This window comes from Grampus griseus, assembly GCF_964374135.1.
Source record: "Grampus griseus genome assembly, chromosome: 14".
Lineage (NCBI taxonomy): Eukaryota > Metazoa > Chordata > Mammalia > Artiodactyla > Delphinidae > Grampus > Grampus griseus.
The window spans coordinates 8,532,999-8,549,176 of NC_139008.1; the positions used below are offsets into that span (position 1 = coordinate 8,532,999).

General features: G+C 45.6%; 1 protein-coding gene across 3 annotated transcripts in view; it reads left to right on the plus strand.

Annotated features, from left to right (window-relative positions):
* Positions 1-16,178, plus strand: part of STYXL1 (serine/threonine/tyrosine interacting like 1) — a 63,444-nt gene that overhangs the window by 25,383 nt on the left and 21,883 nt on the right. For 2 of the 3 annotated variants that reach the window (XM_082669917.1, XM_082669916.1), the window contains exons 3-5: positions 4,724-4,785; positions 8,359-8,500; positions 12,196-12,341. In XM_082669917.1, coding sequence (XP_082526043.1) covers positions 4,724-4,785; positions 8,359-8,500; positions 12,196-12,341 — 350 coding nt within the window. Of the gene's footprint in view, positions 1-4,723; positions 4,786-5,457; positions 5,502-8,358; positions 8,501-12,195; positions 12,342-16,178 lie in introns of those variants that run through there. The other variant, XM_082669918.1, reaches the window with a different exon arrangement.

Sequence of the window (16,178 nt, forward strand, 5' to 3'; positions counted from 1 at the left end):
TTACTTTATGTTCACTCTGCATGTTGGACTTTTCCTTTTTGTTATCTTTTTGGAAAGGAGACATTTTTGGGAATTGGCCCCATGTAAAGAAGAAGATCTGTAGAAGGAGTTGTTTTCACCCGAGCAGCCCCCTTCTGAGCAGTCTTGCTGTTTTTAACTTGATTTACTTTCCAGAGTTATCATTTTACTTTTTTTTCTCATGCAGGTACTTTTCTTTTTATTCTCCTCTACTTTGCTGTCACCCTTTGGCACTTCCTGACTATTTTGGTAGAAAGCTTTTCTTTTTCTTTTTTGTCATAGGTTTTTCATCATTCACAGGATCATTTATGGAATGGGCTTCAGCTTCTATTTTCTTGTAACTTTTCTTGGTTTTACAGGATTTCTGAATCATTGCTGGTATGCACATCCATCTCTTTAGTCTCTGTTGCTGATTTGCAAGTTTTGGTAGACACTTGGATCTTTGAGACATTACTATAAGCCTTTTTCTCTTTTAGAACATTCTCTTTTTTCTCCACTTTCAGACCATTATTGATTTTTAAAATATATTGTATCTAGCAACCTTGATGTACTCTCCTACTAATGCTAATTGTTTGTGATTCTCTTGGATTTTATGTAAAACAATCATTTATCTGCTTATAACAAAAGTTTTATTTCTTCTGTTTCAATTCTTAAGTCTCACTACATTGCTATACCCTTTGCCCTCCAGTACAGTGTTAAAAAGGAACAGTGTGTTATAAAGCAGAAACTAACACACCATTGTAAAGTAATTATACTCCAATAAATATGTTTAAAAAAAAAAAAGGAACAGTGATGATACCAAGTCCAAGCTCGTACTGCTCACTGCACCACAGGCCAATAAATCAAGAGATGAGTTGTTGGGGCAAGGAATAGTGACTTTATTTGGAAAGCCAGCAGACTGAGAAGATAGTGGACTAGTGTCCCAAAGAACCATCCTACTTGAGTTAGAATTCAGGCCCCTTTTATACTAAAAGGGGAGGGCATGTGGCTGGTTATTGCAAACTTCTTGGTGCTGGCCAGACTCCAGAGGGTATGTAATAATCCTTCTTGCAGCTGTCCACATAGGTCTGGTCACAATGTTCCTGTAAACCTCCAACAAGACAAATGTTATACCTTTTAAAGGTCAAGCCTGGGAGTCAGAACCTTGAGAAAGGGCTAGTATATATATTTCATGCTATAGGCAACATTCCTTTACAAAGGTGTAGAGCCAGCATGACTAAGCACAGGCAACAGAGCACAAAGGTTAGAGATAAAGGAATAGATCCAATATGGAGTCAGGTTTGTTCTTCTCTGTTACAGTGATAGTGAGCATTTTGTCTTGTTTCTCACTTTATCAATCAGTATGATGTTTACTGTAGATACTGAGTAATTTACCTATCACATTAAGGAAGTTACCATATATACCTAATGTACTAAGAATTTTTTTCATGACATGAATTGAAAATTTTCTTAATTTGTTAAAATGAACATAGTTTTTCTCCTTTAATATCTTTAAAAAATTATTTATTTATTTATGTTTGGCTGCTTTGGGTCTTTGTTGCTGCACGCGGGCTTTCTCTAGTTGCGGCAAGCGGGGGGATACTCTTCGTTGTGGTGCGTGAGCTTCTCATTGCGGTGGCTTCTCTTGTTGCGGAGCATGGGCTCTAGGCTTGCAGGCTTCAGTAGTTGTGGCACACAGGCTCAGTAGTTGTGGCTTGTGAGCTCTAGAGCTCAGGCTTGGTAGTTGGGGCGCACAGGCTTAGTTGTTCCACGGCATGTGGGATCTTCCCGGACCAGGGCTTGAACCCGTGTCCCCTGCATTGGCAGGCAGATTCTTTTTTTTTTTTTTTTTTAACTTTTTGGCAGGCAGATTCTTAACTACTGCACCACCAGGGAAGTGCCTTCTTTAATATCTTAAAGATTTTCTAGTATTATTTTCTAGTATGACAGAATTCCTACTAGATCATGTTATATTATTTTTTGTGAACACGATTAGGTTTAGCTTCCTATTCATTTCAGATTTTCGCAGCTATATTTATGAGTGAAACAAGCTTATAATATACTATAGTCAGTTTCACTTGTTTTTAAGCCATATAGACCATGTCACTGACTTCCTTTGCTCAAAATTATATGATTAAGTTTCGCTTATGTTGTTGTATGTAGCTATACTGTAGTTTGTTCGTTTTTGTTGTTAAATCATGTTAAAGATAAACAAAGCCAGACACTAGTCAGAGTGGTGAACACAGAGTTTAATCGGTAGTATACTCTTGCCATAGGGAAGAGTCCAGTGTGAATGGAACTCCACCTCAATTTGCACAGAGGCAACTGGGCCTTTCAAAGGGAGAGTGAGGGAGTAGGGAGGGAGATGAGTGGAGCTCAGTCAGGGAAGTGAAAAACTACGAAAAGGGGATGGGAGTTGGACCATGTGAAACCCAGGGGGGTTTACTAACTGGTGCTTATCCGAGTTAGGTTCTTACCCTCCACAGGGCCTGGGAGACAGGGGCCCTATCTTCAGGTAGTTCTTTGGAAGCCTTGAGTTTCCTCAGGCAGGCACCTTACTGGGCTGGAGTCAGCCCAGGGATGTGGTCTTGAGCTGTTTCTAAATGTGTCTCATAATACAGGTGTCTTCAGATGAAGGTGTCTTCAGATGCCTGAATTTGTAAGTTCTTTATAAATTCTGGATACGAGATTTTCTTAGTTATTTGTATTAGGGATATTTTCTCTCAGTCTCTGGCTTGCCCTTTTGCTTTCTTAACGTTGTATTTTTTAATTTTTTATTTATTTATGTTTTGGCTGCATTGGGTCTTCGTCGCTGCATGCGGGCTGTCTCTAGTTGCGGCGAGTGGGTGCTACTCTTCATCGTGGCGCGCGGGCTTCTCATTGCGGTGGCTTCTCTTGTTGCGGAGTATGGGCTCTAGGCACGCGGGCTTCAGTAGTTGTGGCACGTGGGCTCAGTAGTTTTGGCTCACGGGCTCTAGAGTGCAGGCTCAGTAGTTGTGGCGGATGGGCTTAGTTGATTTTCCCGGGCCAGGGATTGAACCTGTGTCCCCTGCATTGGCAGGCAGATTCCTAACCACTGTGCCAGCAGGGAAGTCCCCTCAATGTCGTATTTTAATGAAAAGAGAAGTTTTAAATTTTAATAGGATTAGGTTTATCAATGTTTTCTTTTGTGGTTAGTGCTTGCTTATGTCTTTTTAAAAAAAATAGATGTTTTTTAGAGAAGTTTTAGGTTCACAGCAAAATTGAACAGAAAGTACAGAGTTCCTGTATAACCCCTGACTCCCGCCACACCCCACAGGTACAGCCTCCTCAACTGTCAGCATCCCAAACCAGAGTGGTATAGTTGTTACAGTTGATGAACCTACATTGACACATCATTATCCCGTAAAGCCCACAGTTTACATTAGGGTTGATGTATTGATACGTTCTGTGGGTTTTGACAAATATATAATGACATATGTCCATCATTATAATATCACACAGAATAGTTTTCCTGACCTAAAAATCCTGTATGTGCTGCCTGTCCATCCCTCTCTGTCACTAACCCCTGGCAGCCACTGATCTTTACAGTTTTGCCTTTTCTAGAATGTCATATAGTTGGAATCGGACAGTGTGAAATGAAGCCTTTTCAGATTGGCTTCTGTCACATATATGCATTAAACTTTCCTCCATATCTTTTCATGACTTGATAGCTCTTTTCTTTTCAGTTTTATTAATATTCCATTATTTGGATGTACCACAGTTTATTTATCCGCTCACCTACTTAAGGACATATTGGCTGCTCTCAAGTTTTGGCAGTTATGAAAAAGCTACTATAAGCATCTGCGGTCATACGTTTTCCACTCATTTGAGTGAATACCAAGGAGCACAGTTGCTGTTAAGAGAATGTTTGGTTTTATTAAAAACTGCCAAACTGTCTTCCAAAATGGCTGTACCATTTTACATCCCCACCGGCAACAAATGACAGTTCCTGTTGCCCTGCATCTGCACCAGCATCTGGTGTTCTGTGTTTTGAAGTTTTGCCGTTCTGATAGGCATGTAGTGGTATCTCGTGTTTCAATTTGCATTTCCTTGATGACATATGATGTGGAGCATCTTTCCATATGCTTATTTGCCATTTATCTTTGGTATGGTGTGTCTGTTCATATCTTTTGCCCATTTTAAAAATTGAGTTGATTGTTTTCTTGTTGTATTTTAAGAATCCTTGGTGTATTTTGGATAACAGTCCTTTTTTTTTTTTTTTTTTTGATAACAGTCCTTTTTAAGATTTATGCATAACGGTTCTTTTTAGGATTTATGTTCCATGTTCCTCCCAACTTAGAGGACATCAGTACCACAACTTCTGTCCTCACAGGGGCATTAGAACCTCAACTCTTAGGCTCTAGAGTCTGAATTTGTCTAAAATTCCATGGAGCATTTAGTATGAGGCTACTCTGACTTTGATTTCTCCCCTCCCTGCTTTTTTCGACCTCAGAGAGAACTTCCCCTAAATCATAGATGCGGAGTCTCACTGTTCCTTACGGGGGGATATGGGTGTGGATATGAGGGGGCAGGGGAGTTATATGGGTAGCCTAGAATAGGACAGCTACACGCTTTGAATTTTAAATTCACAACAAGTGTTGCCTAACTGCCAAACAAATATATGTTAATGCTGATGTAAGTGCTCTAGTTTGGTCATGTGTTCCTTTGCAAGTGCAGTTATTAGTTAAATACTTTTCCTTTTCAGATGTGCGTTCCAAACGGGAGTATGATGAAAGCCATGTGATTACAGCCCGTCTTGTGAAGAAGGTATATGGGCAGAGTCAGAATCTGGGGCTACCTTACAGGGGGGTGGGGAGAATGGGAGATTGTGTCTGAGGTCCAGGAGGCAGCACTTACTACTGGACACTGTGGGCGGCAGAGACAGGACTGCCCTTGTGCGTCCACCATGAGGGTCTCCTACACTGTTTCACACTCTTTAAGGTCTCCCCACTGCCCCCCACGGTCAACAGCTTCATTAAGCAAATGTTGCTTTAATTCCTTGACTTGCCAGGCAATGTTCCAGACCCTGGGGATACAACAGAATATAAGATGCCCTTAATTCATTCTCCCTGCCTCATGGAGCATCTCTTCTACTTGGGCAACAGACAACAAGCCATAGAAATAGTTAGTATAACCCAGAGACAGAAGCCCCTTCCCTACCCTCCCTTCCGTTTCCATCCTGTCTTCCTATTCCCGGCCCAGCTTTTATAATGCCTGGGCCCTGCAGGCAGTCACCGGCCTCGCTCCTGCAGTGAAGCCCTTCCCTCCAGTCCCGTAGGGAGTCTTCTCTCTCTCGTCACTGCTGAGCATGGCAGCCTTCACTTGGGCTCTACCTTGACCCCTCCCATCCTGACCACATTCTCTTTCCTTGACTTCCAGGTTCTCCCTTGCTTCCCTGGTTTCTTCTCTACCTCTTTGGTTCAGCTTCATTTTCTCCTGCTGCCGCCTGAAGAAACCACTACCCTGTTCTTGTATATCTGCTGGTCAGTGTACTTTCTTCAGAGATTTCATCCAGGCTTACAGCTTCAGCTGTCCACGTGCAGTTAGCCATCCTGTCAATTTTACTTCCACGATTCTGTCTTGCAATATTTCCCCCTTCTCCCTGTTCCCACTGCCACGTGCTGCTGCGCACTCCACCTCTGGCCCTTTCCCACACAACTGGCCAGGGAGCCTGTGCCCTGCCTCAAGTATTTTTCTGGGATAAGCTTGCTCCTAACACCTCCCTTTCCCCGCCCTAGTGTGTCATTATCTGCTTTTTTCCTCTCTGGATTTTCAGTTTTCTGGCTCCATACTCTAGCTCTTCATCTCCATTTCAGGCCTTCCTTGGTGTTTTGCAGCTGATTCAGAGCCCCTTCGTCCTGTATGGCTTTCAGCTTCCAACTCACCTCTCAAATCTGTGTGTTCCTTTGATTCCGGCAGTACCCCCGGCTCTGGAAAAGAGGCATTCCCTCTGCCTCAGCCCCTCGGCCAGGCTGACACCTCACACCTCCCCTCCCCTACTTTCTGGCCAGGAGGTTACAGGCCTGAAGGCTGGAAGGGAACCCCAGCATGAGCAGGACACACAGCCCCCAAGTCAGTGTTCACACACCGGATCTGGTTCCACCTCCCTCTCCAGCCTCATCCGGCATGCTTCCACTCTCCCCTGACACCTCCACAACCTTGTCCTGCCGTGTTTCCTGGGGTCTAAGATGCTCATTTGTCCTTGTATTTTAACACTTCTGAGGTTGGAATATATCCTACAATTGATTTGCACCTTAAAGTGACAAAGTCTTTTCCCCCGAAAATGAATGTGGCCACAACATCTGTTGTTTTTCTGCCTGGCACCTCCACTTTTTTGAGGGGAACTCCTCCTCTCTCTGCTTAAATCATGGGGGGTCTAGTGGTGCTCCTTAGAATAGGATCCAGGCCCTGGCCACGGTGATTGGCCTGGGAAGAAAACAGCAAATCAGAATTGGCATTAGGGAAGGCTGCTCTGGTGGTGGGGTTTGGAGGATGGGAGTCTGAGCATCGCTGGTGGTCGTGACTAAGGCTTCAGGACAAAGTGGTCTGAGAAGGTGAACCCAGTGTGCAGGGGACGCAGAGAGCAACAGGGCCCAGGAGGGAGGTCTGGGCTTTAGATCACCGATTCAGGTCTTCCCAGGACCACTTGCTCCCCGCCCTGCCTGAAGTAGCGTTATGTGCCAACACACCTCTCCTTCTGTGTAGACTCCTGATTGCAAATGTTATGAAATTGGTGGTGCATCTTACAACCAATGGTCTCTTACAATCTAGGAAATGACAATATGTGTGGTCCCTTGGACACACTGCTCTCTGTGACCCAGGGACGTGTATGCTTTGTTCATCATTGTATCCCGGGTGCTCACTCTGGTCCCTGGCATCTGGGAGGTGCTTGGGACCTATTTGTTAACTAAAAATGAATGACGGGTATCTGTTCCTTCAGCCTGGAATGCTCCCCCAGCCCTTGTCCATCTGGCAAATTTCCACTTGCCCTCACAGTCTCATCTCAAATGCCTCCTGTCCCATGAGACCCTTCTGAGTCCTCCAGGCCAACTCAGGCATTTCCCTTTTTGTTTTTTTCTTTTTTTTTGTATCTCCGTATTTCAGAACCTAGCACAGTGTGAGTGCCAAGTGAGTCCTCAGCGAATGTTTATTAAGTGAAAATGGATGTTGGGCCACAACTCTCCTGTGCTCCCACCTGCTCAAGCCTCTAGGGGCTGTTCTCACCGTTTCCCTTTTGCTCATGCTCTTCTCCATACCCAGAGCCTTCTACCCCCTCATTGTCACCTGTCTAAGTCCTGCTCGTCCTCTGAGCACCACCTGTCTCCCAATTCTGTTAGACGAATATGATTTCTCTCCTTAGAATCCTGGAGAACGTCCTGGGTCTGTACTTCCAGGGGCCCTACTGCTCTGCCTTGCAGTACAGTAGATGCACACTCGTCCTATCCCACCTGAATGTCCTCTGTCAGGGCCTCTACGACAGTCAGCTCAGGTCACAAGGGACAGAGCCAGGCTCAGGTTCCCCTGAGTAGTGGGGGCTTTCAGGAAGCATTGCGAACAAGTGAAGACCCACCTCTCTGCTGCTGCCAGCTGGGCCTTCCCGAGCTCTGGGACACCCTTTGGAGTCCTGGGCAGTTCTGGTACTGGGAGAGGTCATCCCCTCCTTGGCAGAAGACACCTGTTGTTGCTGCCCTTGTGGTCCAGCATAATGATGACTCAGCCAGTCCCCAGCTCCTCCTCATGACCTCATTGCTGCTGTCTGCCCATTCCTTCCTTTAACCATATTTATGGCCTGCTGTGTGCCAGGCACTGTTCTGGACGCTCAGGATACATCAGTGGCCATAAAGGGACAAAAGTTCCTGCTCTCACAGAGCTTCCATTTGAGCTTACAGCCTGCCTCATGATGCCTGCTTGCTTATGACTTCTGTGCATTCAAGCCTTCTGCTCACTGCCCTCTTCATGGCAGAGTTTGGATTCGGTCCCCAACGCCAACACTCTCCCCCAGACAGAGAATGTCATTAGTTAAGGTGGCCACGACTGCTCTCATAGCACTCATGCCAGGGCACCTAAAGGGCTGTGGGCTGGTCCATAGACCACTGTTCTTTGACCCGGCAGTTATCTCTGGCCCGGTCAGCTGTGGTCAGCTTCCCCCAGGAGGGAATATGGGTGTGGCAGGTCCTTGGAGTTCAGCAGACTCTCTGTCCACTGTCAGCGCTCCCGTGCCTGTGTGTAGTCAGGGAGGTGGACACCGTCCTAGCTCCGGCTCCTCCCGGTGCTGGCGTGCAGGGAATACGGGTTCAGCTGGACCCTCCTGCCAGCAGCCTTCCTTTGTGGTTTCTTTAGAGGGCGGGTGAATATCTTATCCCGGAGTCTGTGGATCTGGAGTGTGTGGAACACTGTGTGGTGTATGATAACAACACCAGCTCCCTGAATGTCATCCTAAAAGGCGACAACGACGATGACAACGCTGATGAAGGCGATCAAGGTGGGTTTTTACAACAGCAGCAAGAATATGAGTTCAGTTACTGAGCACTTTTGTCACGTGCCAGGAGCTCTGCCTGGGTCACCTCATGCAGTCTGCAGAGCAGCCCGATGAGGATGGCAATGCCAGGAACTGGGAAGGGCCTGGGCTTTTTCCTTCCTGTGCAAGATGACAGGTGAGCCTGCCGTGGTTCATGGATGCTGGCAAAAGACATGAGGCTCCTGGGTCAGAGACAAAGGGCTTTATTTCTCAGAGCAGTAAAAGTAGCCAGAGTGCAGTGGGTGGTATTATGGAGAACTCTGAGCTTAGGGGGCTTGAATCTTTTTTAACAAATGGGCAGAAAGCCTGCCTGCCCTTGGCTCTGGAGGCAGAAACTGTCTCTGTCATCCAAGGCTGTTTGTTATACACATATCCTTGAAAAGCCAGTGCCTTTGTTCAGAGGCTATGTAGAAACACGAAAGACCATGGAGAATTGTGCCCTAATAGGTAACATCCCCACTTTATTGATGAGGAAACTGGGGTCCAGGAAGGTGAAGTAACTCATTCCCCAGGTGTGAGACCATGGGTATCTATTGCTGTGTAACAAATTACCCCAAAACTCTGTAGTTTTTTTTTTTTTTTTTTTTTTGCAGTACACGGGCCTCTCACTGTTGTGGCCTCTCCCGTTGCGGAGCACAGGCTCCGGACACGCAGGCTCAGCGGCCACGGCTCACGGGCTCAGCTGCTCCGTGGCATGTGGGATCTTCCCGGACCGGGGCATGAACCCGTGTCCCCTGCATCGGCAGGCAGGCGGACTCTCAACCACTGTGCCACCAGGGAAGCCCAACTCTGTAGTTTAATACCATAAACATTAATTATATATTCGTTTCTGTGGAATTCAGGAGTAGCTTAGCTGGGAGGTTCTAGCCTGTCCTAAGGTTGTAGTCATGACGTTAGCCAGAACTGCTGTCTTGTGAAGGTTTGGCCAGGCCAAGATAATGTGCCTCTGAGATGACTCACTCACATGGGAATAGCTAGGAGTCCTCAGTTCCTCACTGCATGGATTTCTGCATGGGGCTGCTTAGATGGCCTCACGACAGGGCAGCCGGTATACCCCAGAGCAAGTGATCCAAGAAAGAGGGAGAGAAAGGGACAGCCATGTACCCTTTATGACCTAGTCTTGGGACTTAAACAGTCACTCTTGCCACATTCTATTCATTAGAAGCAAGTCACTGAGTACAGCCTACCCTCAAGGAGAGGGGAATTAAAACTCAACCTTTTTAAAAAATATATATATTTATTTATTTATTTGGTTGCACCATCTTAGTTCTGGCAGGCGGGCTCCTTAGTTGTGGCATGCGAACTCTTAGTTGCAGCATGCATGTGGGATCTAGTTCCCTGACCAGGGATCGAACCTGGGCCCCCTGCATTGGGAGCACCACCAGGGAAGTCCCTAAACTCAACCTTTTAAAGGGAGGTGTTTGAAAGAATTTGTGGAGAGTTTTTTTTTTTTTATTCAAATGGAAAGTCACAAAAATTATAATCATCCTCATCAGTTCACTCAGTCCCATGTAATTAATTTTTTTCATCTTGATCTTTTGTTAGCACTTTTATGAATTCATCAGTTTTCCATTAGAGTTCTGAAAACGCTTATTCATTCAGTTCAGCAGTATAGTCAGTTACCAGAAACCTGTACTTGTCAGAGTCTTTTCCATGAATTCGTTGAAGATGAAACCCTTTTACAGGAACATTTTTGCAAAAGCATCACAGTACACCCAGAACTGTCTGTAAATGACAAAGACTTAAAAATGACCACGGTTAAAGAGTTGATGGAAGTTCATAATAATGCAGTTAACAAGGAAATTTAGTTATTTCTGAGACATACATTTTAAAATAATAACTAGAATTATGACTTATAATATTATACCAGAACATATAAGATTTTTATGAATTTCATGTAATGTCTGAAACATTTATATTAACATATTTCCATACAAATAACCCAAAGAAAGTTTAGTATCAGTTTTTTTAAAGAACTTTTTTGAATTTTATTTATTTTTTTATACAGCAGGTTCTTATTAGTCATCAATTTTATACACGTCAGTGTATACATGTCAATCCCAATCGCCCGATTCATCACACCACCATCCCCACTCCCCGCGGCTTTCCCCCCTTGATGTCCATATGTTTGTTCTCTACATCTGTGTCTGAACTTCTGCCCTGCAAACCGGTTCATCTGTACCATTTTTCTAGGTTTGTGGAGAGAGTTTTTAAACCACCACACCTAGCAAGTGCTGGGGCCAGGATTCAAACCTGGGCAGTTTGGCTCTGTCTGGTCTCCTAAGGCCAGGGTAGTGATGCTGGAGAACAGTGCAGTCACTCCAGCCACACGCTGGAGCGTGGTCAGTTCTAATCTGCTTCACTGAGGCTCCACTGCATTCTCCATTCAGCCCCTGCTTTGGGCTGACCACCCCTTGCTGCTGCTTGTGGCTCAGTGACTAATATATATGGGTGGAGTTCCATGGGTTGGGCATTCACACCAGCGGTCACTGGGTGGCGCTAGGCTTCCACCTTTAATAAAACCAGTCTTCTCAGGAGGTCCTTAGCCAGGAAATTGTCCCCTCTTTCCTAAGCTCATCCTGTTGGTCTCCAGTCTGCAATCCTAGGATTGTCGGCTGGACCCTGAAATCCTAGGAAATGTTGGTCAGTAAAGACAGCGCCGTCTGCAGTCTATACCTGACCTCACTTTAGTGCTATGGAGCCCCCAACCTCACTTGGTAAGAAATCACAACCACAGAACAACAAAACCCCAAAACCACACGCATATAATTTGCCTGCTCATGGAAAATTGCACAGTCGGGGGCAGCTGCAGTGGCTGATGGCTTGATGGCCGCAGCATCCTTTGTTTACTGATATGGCAAGCAACATTCTTTGTCCACAGTATATACCAAGAGAAATTAAACATGTGCACACAAAACCTTGCACATGGATGTTCATAGCAGCCTTATTCATAATAGCCACAAAATGGAAACATCCAAATAGTCATCAATAGATAAATGGGTAAACAAAAGGTGGAGAGCCACACAGTGGAATATTATTCAGCTATGAAAAAGGATGGAGTGCTGACACTTGCTGCAACATAGATGAACTTTGAAAACGTTATGCTCAGTGAAAGAAACCAGACACAAAACGCCACATATCGTATAATTCAGTGTCTATGAAATGTCCAGAATAGGTCAATCCGTAGAAATTAGATTAATGGTTGCCTAGAGCTGGATGTTTGGAGGGAAATGAGGAATGAAACCCTCTAACTGGTACATGGTTTCTTTTGGGAGTGACTAAAATGTTCTGAAATTGACTGCAGTGATGGTTACACAACTGTGAATATAATAAAAAACATTAATTTATATACTTTAAATAGATGAATTGTATGGTATATAATATGTGATATTGTATATATACACACACATTCCCCTCATGCTGAATCATCCTTCCTTGCAACAATATGAAAAAAAAATGAAATCTCGGAGTTTATAGAAAAAGATCAGCTTACTTGGTGGTGAATTGCTTTTTAAATTTTAATTGTAACATTCACCTCTATTTATATTTGCTTCAGCTTTCTAGACAATTGCTTTTCAGAATGGAGTGCCTATCCACTGGGCCTTTAGGCAAATGGTGAGCACACAGGGGACATTGATCTCTTTGGTCTCTACTCTTAGGAATTGTGCTTGGAGCTGCCGTTGAGTGTGGCAGAACCCTGACTCACCTTGCCCGCCACCCCATCCGTATCCTGAGAGGAGGCTACGAGAGCTTCTCGGCCATGTACCACTTCTTCCGGACACAGAAGATCATCTGGATGCCACAGGTAAGGCAAGGAGCTGAGCACAGGCAGGCTTGGATGGGAGCATGGCCTTCCCCTGGGGACCGAGGGCAGGGAGCAGGGCTGGAAAAAGAGGAGAAGGAGACAGATGGCACGGAAAAGATGGAAGAGATGTCAAAGATGGCTTGGGAATGAACCTGGGGCAGCCAGGAGGTCCAGTCCAGTATGATGAATTTATAATCGCCAGGTTCAGGCAAAATCCAGGGCGGTGTTTAATACATGAGGTTAGTTCAGAGGGCAGGGAGCCGGGGCAGCGTGTTCTGGATGGTGGGTCGTGGTCAAAGTCACACGGGCAGGCAGGGCCATCATGATTCGAGGCTGCCTCGCCATCCTTAGCCGTCTGGCCTCTCAAACCCTGGCTGGGTCCAGAGGATACAGTAAAAATTGGGAGACGGGTTGTAATAAGGTGTGGCCAAGGGATGCACCAGATGTCTGGAGCCCGGAGGAGCACTTACTTCCTGGAGCCAAACTGGGTGGCAATGATAGGCAGGCAGGGACTGGTCCCTGGGGGCATTTTATAGTATCTGGTTTCTTGAAGGGTCTGAATGTAATGGAATGTGAACCTGCAGAGGTTTCATTCTTTCCAGCAATTGCCTTCAACTGTGCTCTCATTCTTGCCCTTTGCAGCATCATGGGCAGATTCCATACTTTCTGGCCGCTTTCGGTTATGGACAATTTCAGTCTAGTCATATTATAAAACAGCGGGGGAAATGCGCCTATGAACTGGAATTTGATGATATTATATTATTGTTATATATTTCTTTAGGTTGTGATGACATTATTATGGCTATGTTTTTAAAAATATGAGTCCCTATCTTTTAGAGATACATAATGAAATATTTATAATTAAAATGATATGATGTCTGGAATTTCCTTCAAAATAATCTGGGGAGGGTTGGGGAGTCAGGGGTATAGATGAAACAAAATGGGCCATTGGTTGATAATGCTTGCAGAAGGGTGATAGATCCAAGGTTTGTTATACTATTCTCTCTACTTTTGTGTGTTTTTGAAGTAATTTTTTGAAAAGGGCATAAAAATAGTCCAGTACAATCTAGGCTAGTTTAACATTCCAATCTCAACTCAAATCTCCTCTCTTCTCATCTTCCAGAGCTGGGCAGCCTTCCATTTGCTGGGGGCTGAGGGCTGGGAGTGGGGAGGGGTGTGGGATAGCTTTATGGGCATCTCCTTACGTCCCCTCTTCTGGGTCTGGTCCCTTTGGTGCTGGGGGTCCAGCGTGGGCCCTGTCTTGTGTGGCTGCCTGTTTGTCAATGGTGGGGAAGTGCCTTCTCATTCTGCCCCAGCCAGCTTCTGTGCGCTGCTGCTGGCCTTTGTTGCTGATTTTCTTGGGGCTGTGTTCAGGGGGCCCCGTCTGTTACTGAGCATCTTTCAGAGAGAGCCAGCTGAGAATTCCTGACAGGAGTACCCCCAATGCCCTTCCCTTCCCTTGGTAGCTCATGACCTCCCACCACGTCCATATTCTTTCACCTGAATCCCAGAATGAGCCACAGGGGAGTGTGACAGTAGGGAAGGAGGCCCCTTCTTGCCTTGCTGGCTTGGCTGCTCCAGTCGGCCTGTGTGAAAAGCTAGGGACCTGTGTCTGGGGTCATACCTGTTGCCAAATGCAGGCTATATATATGTCAAGTTCTCCAAAGGCCTTCTTCTCCTTCTTCCACTGAGCTATGATGTTCAGCTCAACAGGTGTACAGCCAGCCTCCCCGTCCTGCCAGGCACTCCTCCTCGCTCCTAGAGGAGCACCCTTACTGGCTTTGCAGTGATGGGAGGGACTCTTTCTGATCTGAAGACGTCACATGCTGATACCTCACCTTCTTTATTTTTCTTTTAAAGCTTTAGGAAGGTGGAATTGGCATAGGATGAACTGCACCTATTTAAAATGTACAGTTTGGTCAGTTTTGACGTGTATGCACCTGAGACTTGTCCTTGCCCCCAGTCTTCTTAAGTAGATCGGGAAGAGGGGTAGGGTGGTGGCTGGTGGTATCTAGCAGGGCCTGGATGGGTGAGTTCTACTCTGCTTGTATGTGGCCCTCTTTAGAATGTACGTTCCAAGTATTTGCCACTCCCTACTTTGGGACCTTTGTTATTAATTCAGGGGCAAGAGTGAGAGCCCCACTCCCTTCCTGTTACGTGTTCTGACACAGTGTAAAGCAGGAGTGTCCCTACTGCTCCCCAAGGAACTCCTGCGAGGGGAGATGGAGGCACAGAATTTGGGCTCTGAGACTGCCCCTCTCCTTTAGACACAGTGATTTCTAATTTCCCGTTTTATATGTGGTACCCCTTAAATAAGATTTCACTTTGAGCAAAGGGGTTCTGTGACTAGGGCACGTGTGAAGACCACACTAGAGAGAGATGCTGGTTAGCCACCAAGTGGTTTTAAGTTCGGGGAGGGGCACCTGGTTAGATTGCCCTTTAGAAAGGTCAACTCTGATTGCAGAGCAGAGCCCAGACCAATGCAGGCAGAGTGGGTCTGGGGAGACCTGCTAGGAGCCAGGGATGAAGAGGAGAGGACAGATTCAAGAAATACTTAGGAAACGGCTTCGATTAGACATGGGGCAGGGGGTATGGGAGAGGGAGGAGTCTAGAATAATGCCACAGTTCAGGTGCGGGTGACAGGTGGCCAGTGGTGTGGCTCATTGAGAAGGGGACACAGGAGGAGGCGGTGGCAGTGTCAGGGGAAGGCAGTGGGCTCGGTTTGGGCATGTTAATTTGTGACACCAGTTTCTTTTACATTTGTCAATGTGGTTGTCAAAATCGTGTCCTCTAGAATTAACAGCAGAGCTTCTTTTATCCGTCCCACACCCTCTTCCGCACAGCTGTTACAACCACAAAGGAAGCTGGTTTGAAAGTGTCAGGAAGAGTTGACAGATTTGTGGTGGGTATTGTGTGAGATTTTCCGAAAGAAACCGGAAGGATTTCATTTGGCCACCGGCAAGCTGAGCGTCCTGGGCGGGATCACCCTGAACCCTGGGGAGTGCTTTGGGTCACATCCGCAAGTAGTGGGCCTGCCTGCATGTAGAAGGGCCGTGTGTCTCACAAACTTGAGGGTTGGCTCAGCGTGGTGTCTGCTCATTGATAAAGGCTTTTGAGGCTAACAGTTTGGGAGGAATGCGGGCTTGTGGTAGGTTCACGGTGAGGCGAGATGTGCTGAAGCCAGAAGGCTCTGAAAGGCTCAAGTGGACAGCAAAAGAGCTTGAGGTACTTAAGATGTTATTTCTGAGTCAGACTTGGAGCCAGAGGCATTTTAGAGCTGGTTTGACCTTTGAAATTATATAGGTTAGCATTTCCCATGGAAAACTGATGGGAACAAAGGGGTCTCTAAACAGATCATATTAGAAACATCAGTTCATACAATGTTAGTGGATTTCTTTTTTTTTTTTCTTTTGGGGTTATGCCTAGGTTTTATTTTACTAAACGTAACAGGTAAGTTTTCAATCCATGACAACAACAAATATGTAGCCACTGTTTTATTACGGACATCTGAGCCGTAATAGGCCACCCAAGAAACCGTTAGGGGAATTCCCATTCGTTCTCAGTCTCCTGGAGGCATGCTTTGAGAACAGTCTTCGACTGGCATGCTTTTCTGGCTGTTTTCCAACTTGTTTGTAAGATGAGTCTTATTATTTGATGATAATTGTTTCTAAACACCTGATTGGTGCTCTAATAATCTTTCCTTGGAAACAATCAAATTTTGTAATTTTCCCTCTGGCTTTGATATATAATTGACATATAACATTGTGTAAATTTAAGGTTTACAACAAGATGACTTGATACACATATATGCAGAATGATTACCATAAGAGTAACACA